We start from the raw sequence: 20,924 nt of genomic DNA, 5'->3' as shown, positions 1-20,924 counted from the left end.
TGAGATGAGTAATGCAAAATATGTAAACATTATTAAAGTGACTCGTGTTATATTATTAAAGTGCCTGGTGATTTCAAGTCTATGTATATAGGGCAGAAACCTCTAAGGCGCTGGTGATTTTATTTTTATTTTACCTTTATTTAACTAGGCAAGTCAGTTAAGAACAAATTCTTATTTTCAATGACGGCCTTGGAACAGTGGGTGTTCAGGGGCAGAACGACAGATTGATGGCTATTTAACAGTCTGATGGCCTTGAGATAGAAGCTGTTTTCCAGTTTCTCGGTCCCAGTTTGATGCATCTGGATTTTTGTTCACCTTTTCCACAGGCAAGCAACATGTCATTTGCCAGTCTGTCCAGAGGAAAGAAGGTGGCCCTATCATCATTGGGTGTGTTGACCGCAGGAGGGGCCAGTATTGCTCTGATGCTTCACCAGTCTGTGAAATCTTCAGATCGGGTGCTTCGTCCACCATCTTATCCATAGACTTACAGTAGCATGCTTTCATCTCTTGATCATGCCAGGTTACTTCACCTCCTTTATGTTATTATCACATGTGAGAGGATGTTAAAAACATGTTGGATTTGTTTTGTTTTACAGTATTTGATGTGGATATCAGGTGTAAAAGCAGGTGTGTTCTGCCTGTCAGTATGGAATGCATGACCTTCTGAAATCTTGTAGGAGTCTCCCACATAGAGACTGAAGTCAAGGTGCTTGTGAAGAGGTGAGATCAACTGACTTGTTACTAAAGCATACATTCCAACATTGAGTATTCAGCTTTTTTAACTACTAATGACAAATACAAATGGACCTTCTTGTAATATATAAAACAAACTCACACAAAACCCTGACAACAACAAAGAAAATGGGAATAGATGCGTTAAAGAGGTGAATGGAATGCAGACCGTGGGGATAGAAAAAGGACACCGGATTGGAGCACATTCAACAAAACTGAAGAAATATGTGTTTTATGAGTGTGGGCACTGTTTATAATCTGCCTCCGGCTGTCCTTGCAGACATGGAGGAGAAGACTACATGTTCTCCTTATTGACAGGGTACTGTGAGCCCCTTACTGGGGTCACAGTGAGAGAAGGGCTCTCCTACAAGCCTTATTTTCCTGGCCAAGCCATTAGCATGGCTCCTCCTATCTACAATGAGGTTCTAGAGTTTTAGGATGGGGAGTTACCTACATTGTGTGTAGATTACTCTTTTCCTTGTCAAACTAGGATATCACACACCGGTACAAAAGATGTGCACATGTTCAACTCTTTTTCCTAACGACATCTCTCCACAGGCACCACAGCCACTATGAGCCAGGTGATGGGCAGCGGACCCTAAGCACGATCAGAGGAAGCAAATGGGATTGAAGGTGTGTGGATCTCAATTATACTCCTCAAGCTGCCTACTTTTTTGGGCATCGGAGTAATAAAACGTTTTATCTCATGTCGTTGATACTTCTGATGGATGCCAATGAGGGTACTTTTGCTATTTCTCTTCTCTACAGCTATTCATGGAGTCTGCAATCTTGGTACCATTGGTCTTTTACATGAAGAGAGACAGGTGGTGGGACCAAAATAAGACAACTTCATCCAATGCTTTTGATCCCTCTGGTGGCAATGCTGCACTTTTGATTGACTACGAAAAGACTCCTCACTTCAGAATTATTCACTTTATTCCTGTTTCTTTAATCTACCCCCCATTTCATCCGCTGATATTTAGCTAAGTATTTCACCCACTGATATTTAGTTTAGTATTTGTCTTTTTTTTAATTTTTACTGTGATCAATAATTTCAAGCAGTTTTTCCATCACTGATAATGACTCCTTTTAGGTCAGGATTCATGATCGACAGCACTAAATCAACGTGGGACAGGTGTTAGAAAAACTGGTCCATTAATTCAATTCAATTCAATTGACTTTATTGACATGGCAAGTTCATTATTACTTACATTGTCAAAGTATACATATCGAAAAATAAAATGAAAATGTATTTATATATAAATAAATGGTGGGACCAACAGCAATAATAATAGTCATAGTGGACATGGGATTACCATTAACAACTTCAACAACAATACATTAAAGCAGTGGTAGTAGACCAGTGTCAACATGACTGAGAAGACACATGACATGGTATGAAAGACAAAACAAAACAAGATGGGAAATATTATCGACATTACTTTGCACTTTTCACTGGCTGTCCCTCAGGTTTTGGCAGGGGGAAACATATTTGGCTGCCAAAACTGCACATTTTGGCTTTTCACCCAATAAATATTTTTTTTTCTTCATCTTTTATAGTTTCAAATTCTTTGTATTGAATTATAATTTGGGGAAAGAAATATTCTCTTACGTCTGAATATTTGTCACAGTGTAATAGGAAATGCAGCTCTGTCTCTACCTCTCCCCTGGAGCAGAGTGAGCACAGCCTGTCCTCTCTGGGCAGCCAGGTTTGTCTGTGACGACCGGTCTCTATAGCCAGACTGTACTCACTGAGTCTCTACCTAGTCAATGTTTTCCTCAGTTTTCTATCAGTCACAGTGGTCAGATAGTCTGCCATTATCTCACATAAACATTCTGTAGAACTGTTGTGTGTAAATACTGGAGTCGTTCCACCAATTCGAAGTTTAAGTTGGCAAAAAAAAAAAATTGAATTCACCTAATTATAACATTGTCATACAGAGCACATGTAAAAAAAAAATGGTTTTCCCATTTTAAAGTTAAATAAATAAAAAAGTGCCTATTAAGTGTCATAAAGTAACAGGGTTGACAATTTCATCTTAAATCCGCCATAAATCCCCTTGTGACAGGAAGCTTGTGTGCAACAGGGAGTGGCAATTAAATGCAAGCTTCACAAAAAATGAAATTATTAAAACAGTTCTAGCCTATCTATGGGTAACAGGGTTGACATGTTATGCTTGACCTGCTCAGTGTTCTTCCACAAAACACCAGAAAATGGCCAAATATAGTAGAACCAGCTCCCATGATTTTACTATGAATAAAAATCAAATTGTATTGGTCACATACACATATTTAGCAAATGTTATTGCAGGTGTAGCAAAAAGCTTACAAGCATTTCACTATTAGATGTCCAATTTCACCATATTAAAGCAAGCATTCAGTTCACGTAACAGGGTTGACCTTAAAATAAAGTACAAAACCAATACTGACTGAGGTACTGAGGGCTAAATAACGATGGTGAGCAGGTGTGCGTAATGATGGTGCCAAGACCGGTGGTTAATACACTGCTGACGTCAAGCATTGGAGAGGGAGTAGGTGTGACACTTGGAGACATTTTGGGGTTAAGAGGTGACACAGAGTTGATGGAGCGACATATCAAAATGCTGAATTTTGGCACTTCAGCAAGTCTTTATTCATATTAAAAATTAGATTTATTGAATTCTCTGTGTTGTCTAAATTAAAGAGTACTTCATATAACAAGGTTTTAAAATGCAATATTGGTGCACGATTTCTACTTGAAATATCAAAGAGACGGAAAAGGAACCCATTTCCCACTTAATGTGTAATAAATCCAATACATTTTCAATGACTAGATGTGTGTTTTTTGGAGGTAATGAAGGGGAAGGGTGATTCATTACTTTCTTCATAATGTATATATGAATGGAGGTTGGGCATTATGGACCCCTGATACATGCAATGACTTGGGGCATGTGAATGCATGCACAAAACAAAAAAAACTGATGAACAGCACTGCATTAATGCAATGTACATATGTATGAGTCAGCTGTATTGTTTGAAAGGAAGTCATTGTAAGATACCGAACACTACTCTCTCTGCTCATCTTCATTCCAAAGCATGTCTATTTAGCTTTGAGTCATGTTGGCTCATTCTGGCTCAACATACTCACTGTAAAATGTCCTGATCGTCAACTGCACGTTGCATTGAGTAGAGAAAAAGTATTCCAGTAGATAGGATTTTGAAAGCAAAGCCCATCTATAGTGCAAGTACACACCTGAACTTTGCATATCTTAAAACACTGCAAGTGCATTTGTTTTTCACGCTATCTTCAACAATATTTCAACGCTGTGATGAGATTTGTCCTCCAACTATATTAGTAATAGGGAAATATAATTTCTTCATATGTTCAGGTGCATCCAACATGCATTGCAATCAGTGCTAATTTTAAGATACTGTATGTGTATAGCTGTTCCTCTTACTAGCCAAAACACACTGCATTGTCCTGGTTTAAATAAGGGGTTGAGGTAGCTGAATATAAATGATTAAACCCAATCGATATCATGTCTGTTATAGCGTGAAGTATTTTGTTGACATGAAGCTAACGTTAGCTAGCTAAAGGAAACAGAAGTGTCAATGTAGCGGAAGTGGTACTGCCCTGAACGATTCGAGGAGAGAGACGGAGGACGGAGGCTGCATTGTCCAGAGAAAAAGCAGGAATTAGAGCCGTAAAAATTGTGAGTTTGCATACTCGGGACCCGAGAAAAGTTCATTTTTGTCTTATGTTTTTATTTCGTGTGTTCAATATTACACAGTATATCCGTTTCGGTGTAATTATATTCGTTAGCCATCATGCTAGCTCGCTAACTTTAATTATACAACGCTCCTCTGTGAAGTGTGCTGAACAAGGACTTGTTTTCTAGGTGGCTAGTAAGCAAACTGAGCTCCTGCCAAACTAGCTAGCTAGGCCATGTACGCGAATTGAAAATGGTTAGCTAACTTATCAGCTATAACTGATAAAGCGGGTAACATGAACTAAATCGTAGTGGAAAATAACCATTGACCTATTCCTACTGAAATGGACATGCGAAAAGTCGATAACCGCAGACATCGTATTTTACAGCTAGCTAGCTAGCTACTCCTAGCCATTTGACCGACCTCCACTATTCTGAGGTGGTGTGCTGCAGCTAGCTGTCGACTAGCATCTATAGCTAGCGTCTTACAGGCAGAACACAGGCCTTTGCGGCTGACCCGCAACGTTAGCCGGATAATTGTTTTGATTCAATAACAACACATATGTCTAAGCCAGCTAGTCAACTACTTTAAATTATATCGTTTGACAAGGATAGTAACCAACGTTACCGTTTGCGAGTTAAAGTTAGTTACATCAAGCCTCTTACCGCAACGTTAACTAGCTAGCAAATGCCCCGCCATTCAACCATCGTTGTTTTAATATCGCATTAAATTGGCTAACGTTAGCTAGTAATAACCAACACGTTAACGCTAGATGGCAAAACAATATACATAACATATGCACCACTAAAGATGTTAGGTAGTTAATATATACATACACCAATCGACATTAACCGTCCTATATATTTATTTATTGAAATGAGCTACTATATTTATTGATTTCAAACGGGGTAGCTAGCTAGGGGCGGGTGAAGACACATCGAAAGGTTATTAATGTCGATTGATTGTTCTGTCAGAATTGGATAGCAGTAGTAAAGTTAACTAGCTTCTAGATAACTCAACGATATGTAAAGGTAGCTTGCTAAATTGATGAAATTATTGACCCATTAATATACATCCCTGGTTAGCAATTTTATGCATGTAGTCTTACAAGTTATGTAGTGAGTGGTGCCGCCCTACGGACCTACTACGCATTACTGCCACCACTATCTAGTACAAGCTTGCGTGCAAGAACACATTCAGGACATGAACACACCACCATGCCTAGTTGTATGGAACTCTTACAATGGCGGCCATGCACCAGTAAAACATTAAGGCTAAGTGTAGTTCTACATAGCTACCTGTTTTAGCTAACATTCAATTGCAATCATTCAAATTCATAGAAAATTGCATAATCATGGCACAAATCACTGAAATCACTTATTTATCTATATTTCAAATGGCCTTAGTCCTGGTAATATGAAAGTAGGCAATATCAGAGTCCCCTAGACATTAATTCATAAGAATGGCCTAATCTATCTAAAAACCAAGAGAAGGAACATGAACATTAATCAGTTAGATTAACCTACTGCCCTGTGTCACCTCTCAGCAGTTTGAATAAATTCTGTAATTGACTAGTCATATGTAGGGTGCTATAGGTATATCTAATATCAATAGTCCTTTCCTTCATCTGCACAGATATGAGAAAAAGGCCCACCAGACTATTTCGATACACTCCTAACATTCTGCACTCTTTTTTTTTTTCTCACAGACTGAAAAATGGACAAGAACGACCTGGTACAAAAGGCCAAGCTCGCTGAGCAGGCTGAGCGCTATGACGATATGGCTGGGGCCATGAAGTCTGTGACGGAGCAGGGTGGGGAGCTCTCCAATGAGGAGCGCAACCTGCTGTCGGTGGCCTACAAGAACGTTGTGGGGGCACGCCGCTCATCCTGGCGGGTCATCTCCAGCATTGAGCAAAAGACAGAGGGCAATGAGAAGAAGCAAGCCATGGCCAAGGAGTACCGGGAGAAGATTGAAACCGAGCTGCAGGACATCTGCAACGATGTGCTGGTAAGAACTGTTGTGGTCCACCCTCTGAAATATAACTTTTACATTTCTCTCTAGGTAGGTATGCTGATTTCAATCATTTTTGTCTTCTCTTTCAGGGACTTCTTGACAAGTACCTGATTGCCAATGCAACTGCAGCTGAGAGCAAGGTGTTCTACCTGAAAATGAAAGGCGATTATTATAGATACCTGTCTGAGGTAGCAGCTGGGGATGCAAAAAAGAGTAAGTAAACAAGACAGAGTTTATTTAGTTGTATGAAATACACCAAATCACATAATGACTGCTAATGGATCAGATGTCTGGATAGAGGAATATGTTAAAATATTCCCTAAAGATGTGATGAATTGTACTGCTACACACTAAGTGCTCAAATTCATCCTCTCCCTTCTTGTTGCTTTTAAAGCCACAGTGGATAATTCCCAGCAGGCATACCAGGATGCTTTCGACATCAGCAAGAAGGAGATGCAGCCAACACACCCCATCAGGCTCGGCCTGGCCCTCAACTTCTCTGTCTTTTACTATGAAATCCTCAACAACCCTGAGAAGGCCTGCACCTTGGCCAAGACGGTGAGAGAGCGACTTCAAGTGCCAAATCATGCCGCCTCAGCTTTCACCCCCAAGACAATAAAAAAGTGCTTCACTCAAAGAATGCAGAGCCATTGTGACATGTCTTATCTTGCCAGTTTCTGCATTTGTAAGAAGGCACTTTGGCTCAGTTTGCAAACATGAAATTGGATCTAAAATTGTGCCCATCCTGCAGTTATTTCAGCATACCACTATTTTAACAAATGACTGGCGTGACAATAACTTAGTGCATTTGTATAGCAAAGGGATAGCTGTGTACTGGAATAACTGGTGGCAATTTAGCATTCTATTCTTAGTGTAATTTCTTCTTTTACAGGCATTTGATGAAGCCATCGCTGAACTCGACACCTTAAATGAGGATTCCTACAAAGACAGTACTTTGATCATGCAACTACTAAGGGACAACCTGACTGTAAGTCTTTTCTTTCTTCTTTTTTTTTGTATAATTATTAAATGGCTTGACACCAATTCCTCTTAAGGTAATTGCTTCAAGTCAACCCATTGATGCTTCCAGTTACATGCATATGTTTTGTTCATTTCTATGGCATGGTGTAGAAGATACCAAATTCAGTTTGGGGAGTATAATGTAACAAACTTCTTCTTCTTTTTTTGCAGCTGTGGACATCGGAAAACCAGGGAGATGAGGGAGAGACCGGAGAAGGGGAAAACTAATGGAATTGCACTGTTAATCTACCTACACTCTTAAACACAAACAGCTTATAAACATCCACCTCCACTCCATCAACCCCTCCCCCCTCTGTATGACAAGCAGCCGGAATTGTTCCTGACCAACTAGTTTATCCCTCTCAGGTCACTGAGGCGACAGGGTAATGTCCAGGTTGTCATTTTGTTTGTGAAAATAATGTGGTTGTATTGAGTAGCGAGTCCATGTTGCTGTTATTTAGTTGTTTTTCTTGTGTGTGTGTGCGCTAAATTGGGTGTGTGAATGACTGACTGTGTTGGGGGCGGGGGTTGTTAATTCTAATCGTCCTTAATTCCTTTGTTCCACCTAGCTGGTTGTGCATATTTTGTTACGGTCATTTTTTTTGTGATTTGTCATGGTATTGCAGATTTAACGTATGGTTATTAAACTGGCAGTTAATTTTCACCAATACTGTGATGCTAAGTGTTATATTTTCTTCCCCACATCACTATTGCTTTTAAAATTCAGACAGTACAATCCTGTATTTAACTAACAGTGCAATTCTGCTGTGTGCTCATACAGAAAGGAGGCAGGCTGTATTGTGACACTGCCATCTGGGCGTTTTGCTCTATAATCACTTTCACAATTTCAAGGTTTGATTAAGGGACCCCTTACTTCGCCATGTTAGATTTCCCCATTATAAGACATTCCACCATAATTGTATTAGGCTTTATGAAAGGCAGAACTCTTTTTGAACAAAGTGGATTATTGTCCTAATGGTATAACTCACTGTTCAAGATCAAGCGCTGCTTGAACTCAATACAATGAAAATTGTATGTGCTTAATGTTCCATGTATTTTGCAAGATTGACTATCTTTCTTTAAAAACTAAAGTAACTGAACGTTTTTTCGAAAATGTCTTATCACACTGTATCAACCCTGCTTGCAAAATATTCCTCTTAAAGCGGTTGTTTTCTCCAATGTTTCTGTGCCTGGTTTCCTATTAGACACTTCAAAATGGAAGACATGTTCATGTCGCTTGTTTGACTGCCAAGAAGTTGAAATTAAGCTTAGACCGTCTTCTATTCTCTCTTAGAATCTCAACATATTTGTTATGTATGTTCTATGGTTTGTAAGGTATGTCATCATTTGCTCTCATGCCCCTAAACTCTACTGCTTTGAACATAAGCCTCTGAAGCCATTGCTGTACAATTTATTGTGAAGCAGCAGATTGGAGAGCCAACTCATACCACAACCCAAGTAAGAAGCAGTGTCACAAATTCACAATATCAACACAACCATTACATCCCACATAGAGTAAGACACTCATCTACATATAGCGGCCAGTCTGCTTTCTTAGAGTCAATTCTCATCTTTATCTGAATAAATAAAATGTGGAACAGGCTATCTTTGTTTTTACTGACCAGTATTATTTCTTGACAAAAATGTGCTCCTATAACCAGGTTTCTATCAAACCTTTTCATGTGATTAAAGTACATGTTGGAGAATTGGTTTTAATGACAGGCCTGATGGAAACAGCTGATTTGACTTTCCAAATGTCGACAAAACAAAATATGCTAGACAAGGAGGGCTCATTTTGTGTCGGTAAAATTGATTGTACGAGATGTGGATGGAAATGCTTTTCTACATTAATATCGACAAAAGCATTATATTGAAGTAAACTTGCAGTCTCACGATATGTTGTGTGGTACTCCCAATGACCCAGGAAAGACATGATGGTTGATGCTTGGCTGCCTTTTGACAAATGCTAATTTCATGTAGTATAGGCTATCCTACTTGCACTGTATCTGCGAGCTGTGTAGAGCACACGCGACAGAACACAATATAGCTAAAAATGTTTTGTGACAAAGTCATCAGTGAAGTTAATCATTCGATGGAAACCCATTCAACTTTTAGTCTTTATTTGGTACATGGGAATTTAACAGTCAAGTTGTTTTTGTGTACTACGTCATCACGCATGTCAATTTGATGGAAACATCAAAAATTAAAATTGTTATGAAAATCTGTTGCCAATTGGGTGGAAACCTAGCTTGAGACAGTCTATTTTCACAGTGGCACATGGTTGTCAAAAGTTAGAATAGCTAAAAGTAGCTATTAATGAAATTGGGAAAACAGGTTATAGATTAAATATTTATCTTGCAAAAAACATCCCAGTTTCACTTAGGTAATAATTTGTAAACTGTCAAAGTCCAAGTGAAATACGGTTGTGTTTAAGATTTTTTTTAAAGGCAGAATGTCATCTTTATTATTCAACAGTATTTACAAAGTACATTATTGTACAATCATTGGTTTTTGCCAATTATCAACCTGGTCTCTGAGCATTTTCTATTATTCTGTATGTCAATTCTAGATAACATATAGTAAATAGACTATATTTCATATGGCATGTATTAATTTTGTGGATTTCCATCTCCCATTTCGTATGATATGTTATGAATTCTAGCTAGCTGGCTAACGTTAGCTAGGCTAGGGGTTAGGGTTAAGTTTAGGAGTTACATTAATAAGGGCAAGGGTTAGAGTTAGATAATATAAGTAGTTGCAAAGTAGCTAAAAAGTAGTAAGTATACTGAACACATATAAACGCAACATGCAACAATTTCAAATATTTTACTAAGTTACAGTTCATATAAGGAAATCAGTCAATTTAAAATACATTAGGCTCTAATCTATGGATTTCACATGACTGGGAATACAGATACTGTATGAATCTGTTGGTCACAGATACCTTTAAAAAAAATAGGTAGGGGCACAGATCAGAAAACTAGTCAGTATCTGGTGTGACCACCAATTGCCCCATGCAGCACTACAAATCTCCTTTGCATAGAGTTGATGAGGCTGTTAATTGTGGCCTGTGGAATGTTGTCCCACTCTTCTTCAATGCCTGTGTAAAGTTGCTGGATATTGGCGGGAACTGGAACATGCTGTAGTACACATCAATCCAGAGCATCCCAAACATGCTCAATGGGTGACATGTCTGGTGAGTATGCAGGCAATGGAAGAATTGGGACATTTTCAGCTTCCAGGAATTGTGCATAGATCCTTGCGACATGGGGCCGGCCACGCATTATCATGCTGAAACATGAGGTGAAATTTTCTGGCAATAGCTCTGGTGGACATTCCTGCAGTCAGCATGCCATTTGCATGCTCCGTTAAAACTTGAGACATCTGTGGCATTGTGTTGTGGGACAAAACCACATTTTAGAGTGGCCTTTTATTGTCCCCAGCACAAGGTGCACCTGTGTAATAATCATGCTGTTTAATCAGCTTCTTGATATGCCACACGTCAACTGGATGGACTATCTTGGCAAAGGAGAAATGCTCACTAACAGGGATGTAAACAAAGATAAATAAGCTTTTTTGAAAATGTTCGCAGACTTTTTTAGTGCAGCTTTGACAGTGCTACTGATAGTGGTGCTTTGCTAACACAAATCCAGCACACACAATATTTTATAATATAACTGTGTTACTTGTGTGAGGTTCTGTGTTATACACGATAGCCCGTTACAATATCATATGTGATGGAATATTATTTGCTGTTGGCTAGTGTGGGTATGTATATGTGTTATGCAAAATAGCTGACTTGAGACATTGTTAACAGTTTCAGGGCCATGGGCCTTTCTCGTGATGGGAAAAATACAGAATAACATACAGAACGTAGTGTAGGGAACAAACGGTATTTTGTTAGATAACAGGAGCCAGGTGCCTGATAACTGTATCGAGCATGGGCGCATAGATATTCTACACAACTACGACTGACCGCTGAAGCGCCTAGGGGGTGGGACCAGCTCGGGCGCCAACAATCAACGATAGGCTGAGTGAGTTTAAACCACGCCCAGTCTCTACTCTGACAGGCCGGCTCGGAAGCAGGAACCTCTTCTGTCAAAGAGTATATTATAATTTTGTCAGAAACAAGTCAGTTCTCTGTTTGCCCTGAGAGGTGTGACAGAGAGCCCGTATATATTGCATTTACCACTTATTGCTTAGCTAATAAAAAGTACATAGTATACAATCGGTGACTCATTGTCATGTTTATCCTGATACGAGATTCGAATGACACAACCCTTAACACTTGATGTGTCAAATTTAAAAGCTTATTTGAAGCGTCAAATAGTGTTCTATGACGTGTATCTTTTTGACACGCAAAGACCCAAACGGCATTCCCTACTGTAGTTTAATGACCAAAAAAAACTACTTTTATAGGTCAGCACTTTGTAAATTAAGTAATCTGACTGCGCTCTGTTTCCACCTTGGGCATTTGAATAAGGTCAGTGTTGGAGGATTTTTATCAATAATGACTAAATAGTGTATACATTTTATGTGGAATTATAACTAACATTAATTAACAGAATTCTGTGCTGTCTGAAGAGTAAGATGTTTGTACATAGACTAAGAGGAAGTGTTAACAGACAACTTGTGACCACAGTGAAACTAACAACAGGAGAAATGTCTGGTCCCCATCCAGGGAGGGGAAAAAACCATAGGACTTGCAATAGATTGTGTAACATGTGGTAACATAAGATAAACAATATGTGTGTGTTGGAATTGCATTGAAAAGTAGCTAAGTCATTGTCCAAGAGGAAGAGAGACAATGTCCAAGAAGAGGAGGGACATATTGTAACGGTTTCCTTTAGGTGAAGTAGAGGCGGACCAAAATGCAGCGTGGTTTCTTTGATTCATGTTTAATGACAAAACGAAAAAACACGAACACTACAAAACAATAAATGTGGAAAACCAAAAACAGCCCTATCTGGTGCAAAACACGGAGACAGGAACAATCACCCACAAACACACAGTGAAACCCAGGCTACCTAAATATGGTTCCCAATCAGAGACAATGACTAACACCTGCCTCTGAGAACCATATCAGGCCAGACATAGAAATAGACAAACAAGACATCCAACAGAATGCCCACCCAGCTCACGTCCTGACCAACACTAAAACAAGGAAAACACACGAACGATGGTCAGAACGTGACAGTACCCCCCCTCCAAGGTGCGGACTCCGGACGCAGAACCTAAACCTATAGGGGAGGGTGTGGGTGGGCATCTGTCCGCGGTGGCGGCTCTGGAACTGGACGTGGACCCCACTCCATAATAGTCTTAGTCCACCTCCTTAGCGTCCCTAGATAGGCGACCCTCCTTAATGGCAGCTCGGGACAGAGGGACAGCTCGGGACAGAGGGACAGCTCGGCACTGAGGGGTAGCTCGGCACTGAGGGGTAGCTCGGCACTGAGGGGTAGCTCGGCACTGAGGGGTAGCTCGGCACTGAGGGGTAGCTCGGCACTGAGAGGAAGCTCGGCACTGAGAGGAAGCTCGGCACTGAGAGGAAGCTCGGCACTGAGAGGAAGCTCAGCACTGAGAGGAAGCCCAGGCAGGTAGTTGGCTCTGGCAGATCCCGGCTGGCTGGCAGTTCTGGCAGATCCTGGCTGACTGACAGTTCTGGCAGATCCCGGCTGACTGGCGGATCCTGGCTGACTGGCAGTTCTGGAAGATCCTGGCTGAATGGCGGATCCTGGCTGAATAGCGGATCCTGGCTGACTGGCGGATCTGGAAGATCCTGGCTGACTGGCAGCTCTGGCTGCTCCATGCTGACTGGCTGCTCTGTTTGCTCCATGCTGACTGGCTGCTCCATGCTGACTGGCGGCTCTGGCTGCTCCATGCTGACTGGCGGCTCTGGCTGCTCCATGCTGACTGGCGGCTCTGGCTGCTCCATGCTGACTGGCGGCCCTGGCTGCTCCATGCTGACTGGCGGCCCTGGCTGCTCCATGCTGACTGGCGGCCCTGGCTGCTCCATGCTGACTGGCGGCCCTGGCTGCTCCATGCAGACTGGCGGCCCTGGCTGCTCCATGCAGACTGGCAGCTCTGGCAGCTCCTTGCAGACTGGCAGCTCCTTGCAGACTGGGAGCTCCTTGCAGACTGGCAGCTCCTTGCAGACTGGCAGCTCCTTGCAGACTGGCAGCTCCTTGCAGACTGGCAGCTCCTTGCAGACTGGCAGCTCCTTGCAGACTGGCAGCTCCTTGCAGACTGGCAGTTCTGAACAGGCGGGAGACTCCGGCAGCGCTGTAGAGTCGGAAGGCTCTGGCAGCGCTAAACAGGCGGGAGACTCCGACAGCGCTGGAGAGGAGGAAGGCTCTGGCAGCGCTGGACAGACGAGGCGCATTGGAGGGCTGATGCGTGGAGGTGGTACTGGGTAGACCGGACCGTGCAGGCGCACTGGAGCTCTTGAGCACCGAGCCTGCCCAACCTTACCTGGTTGAATGCTCTCGGTCGCCCTGCCAGTGCTGCGAGGTGGAATAGCCCGCACTGGGCTATGCAGGCGAACCGGAGAAACCGAGAGCAAGGCTGGTGCCATGTAAGCCGGCCCAAGGAGACGCACTGGAGACCAGATGCGTAGAGCCGGCTTCATGGCACTTGGCTCGATGCTCACTCTAGCCCGGCCGATACGCGGAGCTGGAATGTACCGCACCGGGCTATGCACCCGCACTGGAGACACCGTGCGCACCACCGGTAAGCACAGGGAGTTTGCGCAGGTCTCCTACCTGCCGTAACCATACTCCCTGTGAGCCCCCCCCCCCCTAATACATTTTTGGGGCTGACTCTCGGGCTTCCTTCCGCGCCGCCGTGCTTGCTTCGCCAACTCCATTCTCCGATAACCTTCCGCGCACTGCTCCATCGAATCCCAGGCGGGCTCCGGCACTCTCCCTGGGTCGACCGCCCACCTGTCTATCTCCTCCCAAGTAGTATAGTCCATACTCTTGCTGTCCATAACGTCCTCCCATGTCCATTCCTCCTTTCGCTGCTGTTGCCCGTTACAACGCTGCTTGGTCCTGTTGTGGTGGGTGATTCTGTAACGATTTTCTTTGGGTGAAGTAGAGGCGGACCAAAATGCAGCATGGTTTCTTTGATTCATGTTTAATGACAACGAAAAAACACGAACACTACAAAACAATAAATGTGGAAAACCAAAAACAGCCCTATCTGGTGCAAAACAAGGAGACAGGAACAATCACCCACAAACACACAGTGAAACCCAGGCTACCTAAATATGGTTCCCAATCAGAGACAATGACTAACACCTGCCTCTGATTGAGAACCATATCAGGCCAGACATAGAAATAGACAAACAAGACATCCAACATAGAATGCCCAGCCAGCTCACGTCCTGACCAACACTAAAACAAGGAAAACACACACGAACGATGGTCAGAACGTGACACATATTAAAAGCTATGACGCTATGTGTGATATAAAACCTAATGAACATGTGATTAAGAGCAGAGCTCTCGGAAATAAATGCTACTGATTACTTTTAAGGCTGGTGTCTGTCCATTTTATGCAAATAAGGATCTTACAAATTCTTAGAAACGGACAGTGTTTTAATTGAATTGGTTAATGAACATATAGGAATCAAAATTCCTCTAACAGTCAGTCATTCTCTAATAATATAGATTTATAAATGCTATTTTCTGGAATTTATTTTGATTTCATTAGTGATGCTGGAATTGATGGCAATCACGAGTCCGCCAACTTGGCTAGTGACCGTACCTAGCTAGCTGACATTAGCCTAACGTTAGCTAACTAGCTATCTATGTAAGTTGCTAAATAGCTAGCAAGCCATGTAGCTAAGCAAACAAGTTGTATTTCAAACAAATGACAGAATCGTTTGAATGCTACCTGCTAGAAATCTGCAATCTGTTTCAACTACAAACGTTGTAGTTAATTTAACTCACTGCGTACCAAGCATCGATGATCATGTCACCAGAATAAGATCTTTGATTTTTATTGGAAATGAGCATCAAGCAAATCCCCTTGCACTTTCAGCACACTGGGAAGTTCATAATTTATTAGCCCTTATTTGTCTGTAGCCTAATAAACAGCTTGTTTTCCTGAAGAGTTGTAGTGGGAGGACCACACAACATGCCATAGTGTGACTCCAAAGCCTTGTTTCCATTGGCATTTAAAATTAGGGCCAAGTTTGAGCTGGCTCAAATGGAATTCTGAAATTCGAGCTGGGTTGATGGAAAACCAGTGCAGCCCAGTTTCACAACTGGTGCCAAAGGTGACAGCTCCCTCTTTTTCCCCTGCCCCGCTACAAAGTTTCTCCCTGCAGGCGGTCACTGAGTCCAAAGTGCTAAAGGAGCTCCTTGAACTTGACCCCAAAAAAACATATGGGTCAGATGGTTTAGACCCTTCTTTAAGGTTGCTGTCCCTATCATCGCTAAGCCTATCCCTGACCTTTTTAACCTGTCTTCTCTCTGGGGAGATTCCCATTGCTTGGAAGGCAGCCACAGTTAGTCCTTTATTTATTAAAGGGGGAGATCAAGCTGATCCTATCTGTTATAGGCCTATTTCTATTTTGCCCTGTTTATCAAACATGTTAGAAAAAGTTGTCAATAATCAACTGACTGGCTTTCTTGATGTCTATAGTTTTCTCTCTGGTATGCAATCTGGTTTCCGCTCAGGTTACGGATGTGTCACTGCAACCTTAAAGGCCATTCTTGATCCTCAGCTCGTCAATTCCGTTATGTGCCACAGGTGACACCTCCCCTTCCACCCCCACCCAAGAGACAGACCATGTGTCTCAAGTTCCAGGTCAGATAAACTAACTAGCCTAAATCTGTAAGAGACTTGGTAACATCATATAAGATGTTGAAATAGTGTAAAACAGTCTCCAACTCAACGTCAGTTTGTATTATGTTGTCTGCCATTTTCAGTCTCTATCTTCTTCACTCTCTCCGTGTTTGCAGGATGAACAGCACTGGTTAATCATACCCGTTGTCCTCCCAGTACATAGGGGAACTGCACCCTGATGTCACAGAGGCCATGCTCTACCAGAAGTTCTCTCCTGCTGGACCCATCATGTCCATCTTCGATCGGGTTCAAGTCCTGGTTCTGGCTGGGTCACTCTAGGACATTAAGAGACATGTCCCGAAGTCACTCCTGTGTTGTCTTGGCTGTGTGCTTAGGGTCGTTGTCCTGTTGGAAGGTGAACCTTTTTTGGTACCATTCCCCAGAGCTGTGCCTCGACACAATCCCGTTTCTGAGCTCTACGGACAATTCCTTCGACCTCATGGCTTGATTTTTGCTCTGACATGCACTGTCAACTCTGGGACCTTACATACACAGGTGTGTGCCTTTCCAAATCACATCCAATCAATTGAATTTACCGCAGGTGGACTCCAATCAAGTTGTAGCTACATCTCAAGGAAGATCAATGGAAACAGGATGCACCTGAACTCAATTTCGAATCTCATTGCAATGGGTCTGAATACTTATGTAAATAAGGTATCTGTTTTTATTTTTAATACATTTGCAAAAATGTCAACCTGTTTTCGCTTTGACATTATTGGATATTGTGTGTAGTTTGCTGATGATTTTGTTTTATTTAATCAATTTTAGAATAAGGCTGTAACGTAACAAAATGTGGAAAACATCAAGGGGTCTGAACACTTTTCGAAGGCACTGTATAGGCTTCTTTCTGTTCTTGGTATCCAAGGCAGGACCCTCAGTGTGTGGTTGATGATGTAAGAAAGGGGCCGGTCTCTTGGATTTGTAAACTATGGAAACCAATACTACCCTGAAGTTGCTCCCTTATGTGTCATCTCTTCATCAACCAGCATGATGTCATTATAATGTGAAAATTGGGAACATGACATTTAAAATTGGGCTTTTTGAGTCGACTTTGAATGCTTTTAGGCAGTTGAGGAGATGAATGGGAAAGAACTCGTTCCTGGTCGAGTTTTGTACGCGAGCCGTGCTCAGAAGAGGATTGCGCGACAGGGGGAGCTGAAACTGAAGTTTAAGCTGATGAAACAGGAATGCATCCACCACTATCAGGTACTATGGGGAAATGCACACACCTGTGTCATGAAGAAAAATGTCTTTAACCTAAAAATTAATTGGAAGAAGCGTTTTGTGTTGATTCAGTGGGTCAATTTGTACGTCAAGAACTTGAGAAACTCAGGAAGGAGTTTGCCCCTTACGTCACCATCACAGGTGCCAAGGTAGTAATACCCATACTTTATCATAAGTAGCCATCCAATGATGTATCACAAAGGTGACCGAGATTAACAGCCCCATCATGGCCACCAAGCTGCTGTACGTGGCTCTAGCCCAGTGCAAGGAGGGGAGTAACAAGTACATGAAGGGGCTGGGCACCATCGGGACCATGCCCAGCCCAGTTATCGACTCCTACCTGCAGGCAGGCTACTACATGTCTGCTGTGCCTCAGGTTCGTAGTACAGTTGGAGGGAGGAGGTAATCACTAGATAGCTCACAGGCTTGCTAATTTTGTCTGTTACCTTTAGTCTTTTATCTTAGGACTGGCCTGGAAGAGGCGACTCCGGGATGCTGGTCTTCGCGGCAGAGTTGCAAAGATAAAGCCATATCTGGCCAATAAAAAAAAAGATTAAGATGGGCAAAAGAACACAGACAGTGGACAGAGGAACTCTGCCTAGAAGGCCAGCATCTTGGAGTCACCTCTTCACTGTTGACGTTGAGGCTGGTGTTTTGTGGGTACTATTTAATGAAGCTGCCAGTTGAGGACTTGTTGAGGTGTCTGTTTCTCAAACTAGACACTCTAATGTACTTGTCCTCTTGCTCAGTTGTGCACCGGGGCCTCCCACTCCTCTTTCTAGTCTGGTTAGAGCCAGTTTGCACTGTTCTGTGAAGGGAGTAGTACACAGCGTTGTACGAGTTCTTCAGTTTCTTGGCAATTTCTCAGAACAAGAATAGACTGACGAGTTTCAGAAGAAAGTGCTTTGTTTCTAGCCATTTTGAGCCTGTAATCGAACCCACAAATGCTGATGCTCCAGATACTCAACTAGTCTAAAGGCCAGTTTTATTGCTGATTTAATTAGCACAACAGTTTATCTGTGCTAACATAATTGCAAAAGTGTTTTCTAATGATCAATTAGTGCCATTAAAACACAGGAGTGATGGATGCTGATAATGGGCCTCTGTACGCCTATGTAGATATTCCATTCAAAACAATCTGTTTCCAGCTACAATAGTCATTTATAACATTAACAATGTCTACTCTGCATTTCTGATCCATTTTGTTATTTTAATGGACCACATTTTTTTTGTGCTTTTCTTTCAAAAACCAGGACATTTCTAAGTGACCCCAAACTTTTGAACAGTTGTGCATATGTGAAAATAAAATCATGCTGTTTGCAGTGGGTTATGTTTATTCTACCAGTGTTAAAATTTAAGGAAGAGAGTCATATTTTGTGCTTTAAACCTGTGTATCACGTTTTATTTGTTGTGGATCTGTGGAATGAAATCCCCTTAAATTTTTCTGTTATAGATCAATAATTAGTTCAAAAAAATAGAATATTGAAGTGTGAAATTGTAGTAAGGATTGTGATGTGACTGTAATTCCTTGGAGAAGTAGTTAATGTTGATAATAGCCTAATACCCCAATGGGATCTTTCAAAGGTGAAAACAAACTAGAGGCAAGAGGGGATCATATTGAGATGGGAATAGTTTCTGAATGTTCCAATAATAACATCATGATGGAGACATTCAAACGAACCGATTACGTACAGGTACCAATTGAAACACCTTGGCTCATGCTGCATTTAAAAGTAACACATTAATGGTCAGTAACACAATTTAATGAAATGTTCTGTATGTAAGCAATACGCATTACCTGCTGTGCTTGATAAAGGGCAATACCAGATTATAGAGCAGATGGTTTATTACTTAGGTGTGCAGTATAGCAATAATTGCACACGTTTAAACTCAGACTACATTATTTCACCATTGGCTCTTTCAACTGCAGGTATCATGCAACAAGTGGAGCACTGCACCTGACAACATTCATGTAAGTGCAGTAGAAATGTCTAGTAGCAATGTTCTACATGTTGCACTGGTTTACCCCACTGAATAAGCCCTGAGTGCTTTAGGTTTCAGTTAGGTTTCACCACCGGATTGGTTTTCATACAAAGAAGAGAACCCTTCATGTGCTTCTTAAACTTCTGATCTCGTAGACCGTAGATGAGAGGGCTGAGCAGCTGGGGTAACATGTTAGTTAGGATGTTATTGCAGAACAGTATGATGGAGCGGAAGTTGGGGAATAGGATGATGAGGGTAGTGTCCATGACAGGAGTGATGTAGGACAGCATACAGAGTAGCAGCTGCACCCCATGCAGTAGTATAGTAATCTGGGCTTTTCTGGCTGAAACTGGATCTGAGGTTGCAGCTTTGGCTGAAAGCATCACTCTAAAGTAAGTGTAGATCAATGTGATCCACACAAAGCACATGTAAAGGATATTGGTGGCATAGTTGTTGTTATAATTGTGAACTGAGTCAAAGACATTCTGATGATAGCACATCCTACCGGTAGAGAAAAATGACAAAGGCTTTAAGACAAAGGCGATAATGACATCTATGAACCCAGGGATGGCCCCTACAACCCAAATACAGGCGATGAGCGCATAGGTCCTACTCACTGTGCAGATCAGAGGGTGCTGTAAAGGATGACAGATGGCTACAAAGCGTTCAATAGACATGATTGCCAAGTTCAGAGGAGCGTTCTTATGAGTGTTGCTTCCTATTAGAATCAGAATTATACACACGGACACATTTAGGAAAGGGCAGACATATGACATGACAAGCAAGAGCACAATGAAAGACATCTTGATGCTGTCATTGATGATCAGCTGCATGTACAGGATGTACCTGGAGTCGCTGTGGAAGGTCACGTTGGTGAAGAAGGTGTACAACAGGGTCCCATTGATATAGTTAATAACAAGGCCAAACAGAACCACTGCGAGGTTCTTGAACAAAGCCTCCTCAAAGAAGTCTCTTCGCCCGCTGGGGGAGGAGAAGTTGCTAGTCATCCCTGTGGCCTCTGGTGCAGAGCCAAACACCAACGATGAACCTGTTACCTAATCTCTCACTGCTACCTCTAAGGTGTGTGAAGAGCAGACACTATAGTAGCGTTGTCTCCAAAACACGATAAAGGAAGGTGCATTAAGTACAGATGTGCTATGAAATGAATCAAGAAAAAGATAATGATAAAGAACACATGGCTACTGTTAACCATTGTGGTTCCTTGAAAATGGATACATACAGTACTGAATATCTGTTCTGTTGAATGGATGAGATGTCTTACCCCTCTTTGAAGGGGGCTAGAAGGGTTTCTTATAGTCACTGGTGTAGAAAACAAGTCACCCACTGGTGATAGAACATAAGATGCATACATAGGATGATGTACTCAAGGGTCCCAGCCTAAATGTCAA

At 42.1% G+C, this 20,924-nt stretch overlaps 2 protein-coding genes across 2 annotated transcripts; one reads left to right on the top strand and one right to left on the bottom strand.

The window, feature by feature from the left end:
- Positions 1–4,098: 4,098 nt before the first annotated feature.
- On the top strand, positions 4,099–9,061 carry LOC139416240 (14-3-3 protein beta/alpha-2-like). The gene is made up of 6 exons (XM_071164671.1): positions 4,099–4,424; positions 6,131–6,432; positions 6,528–6,651; positions 6,833–6,996; positions 7,331–7,426; positions 7,630–9,061. Exons 2-6 carry the CDS (start codon positions 6,139–6,141, stop codon positions 7,684–7,686), a joined length of 735 nt encoding a protein of 244 aa, XP_071020772.1. The 5' UTR covers positions 4,099–4,424; positions 6,131–6,138; the 3' UTR covers positions 7,687–9,061.
- A 10,528-nt stretch (positions 9,062–19,589) lies between these two features.
- Positions 19,590–20,522, bottom strand: LOC139416245 (odorant receptor 131-2-like). The gene has a single exon (XM_071164677.1). The coding sequence runs from the start codon at positions 20,520–20,522 to the stop codon at positions 19,590–19,592; it is 933 nt and encodes a 310-aa protein (XP_071020778.1).
- Positions 20,523–20,924: the final 402 nt, after the last annotated feature.

Source organism: Oncorhynchus clarkii, chromosome 9, assembly GCF_045791955.1.
Source record: "Oncorhynchus clarkii lewisi isolate Uvic-CL-2024 chromosome 9, UVic_Ocla_1.0, whole genome shotgun sequence".
Lineage (NCBI taxonomy): Eukaryota > Metazoa > Chordata > Actinopteri > Salmoniformes > Salmonidae > Oncorhynchus > Oncorhynchus clarkii.
Note: the sequence above shows the minus strand (reverse complement) of the source record. Positions and strands in the feature narration are given on the sequence as shown.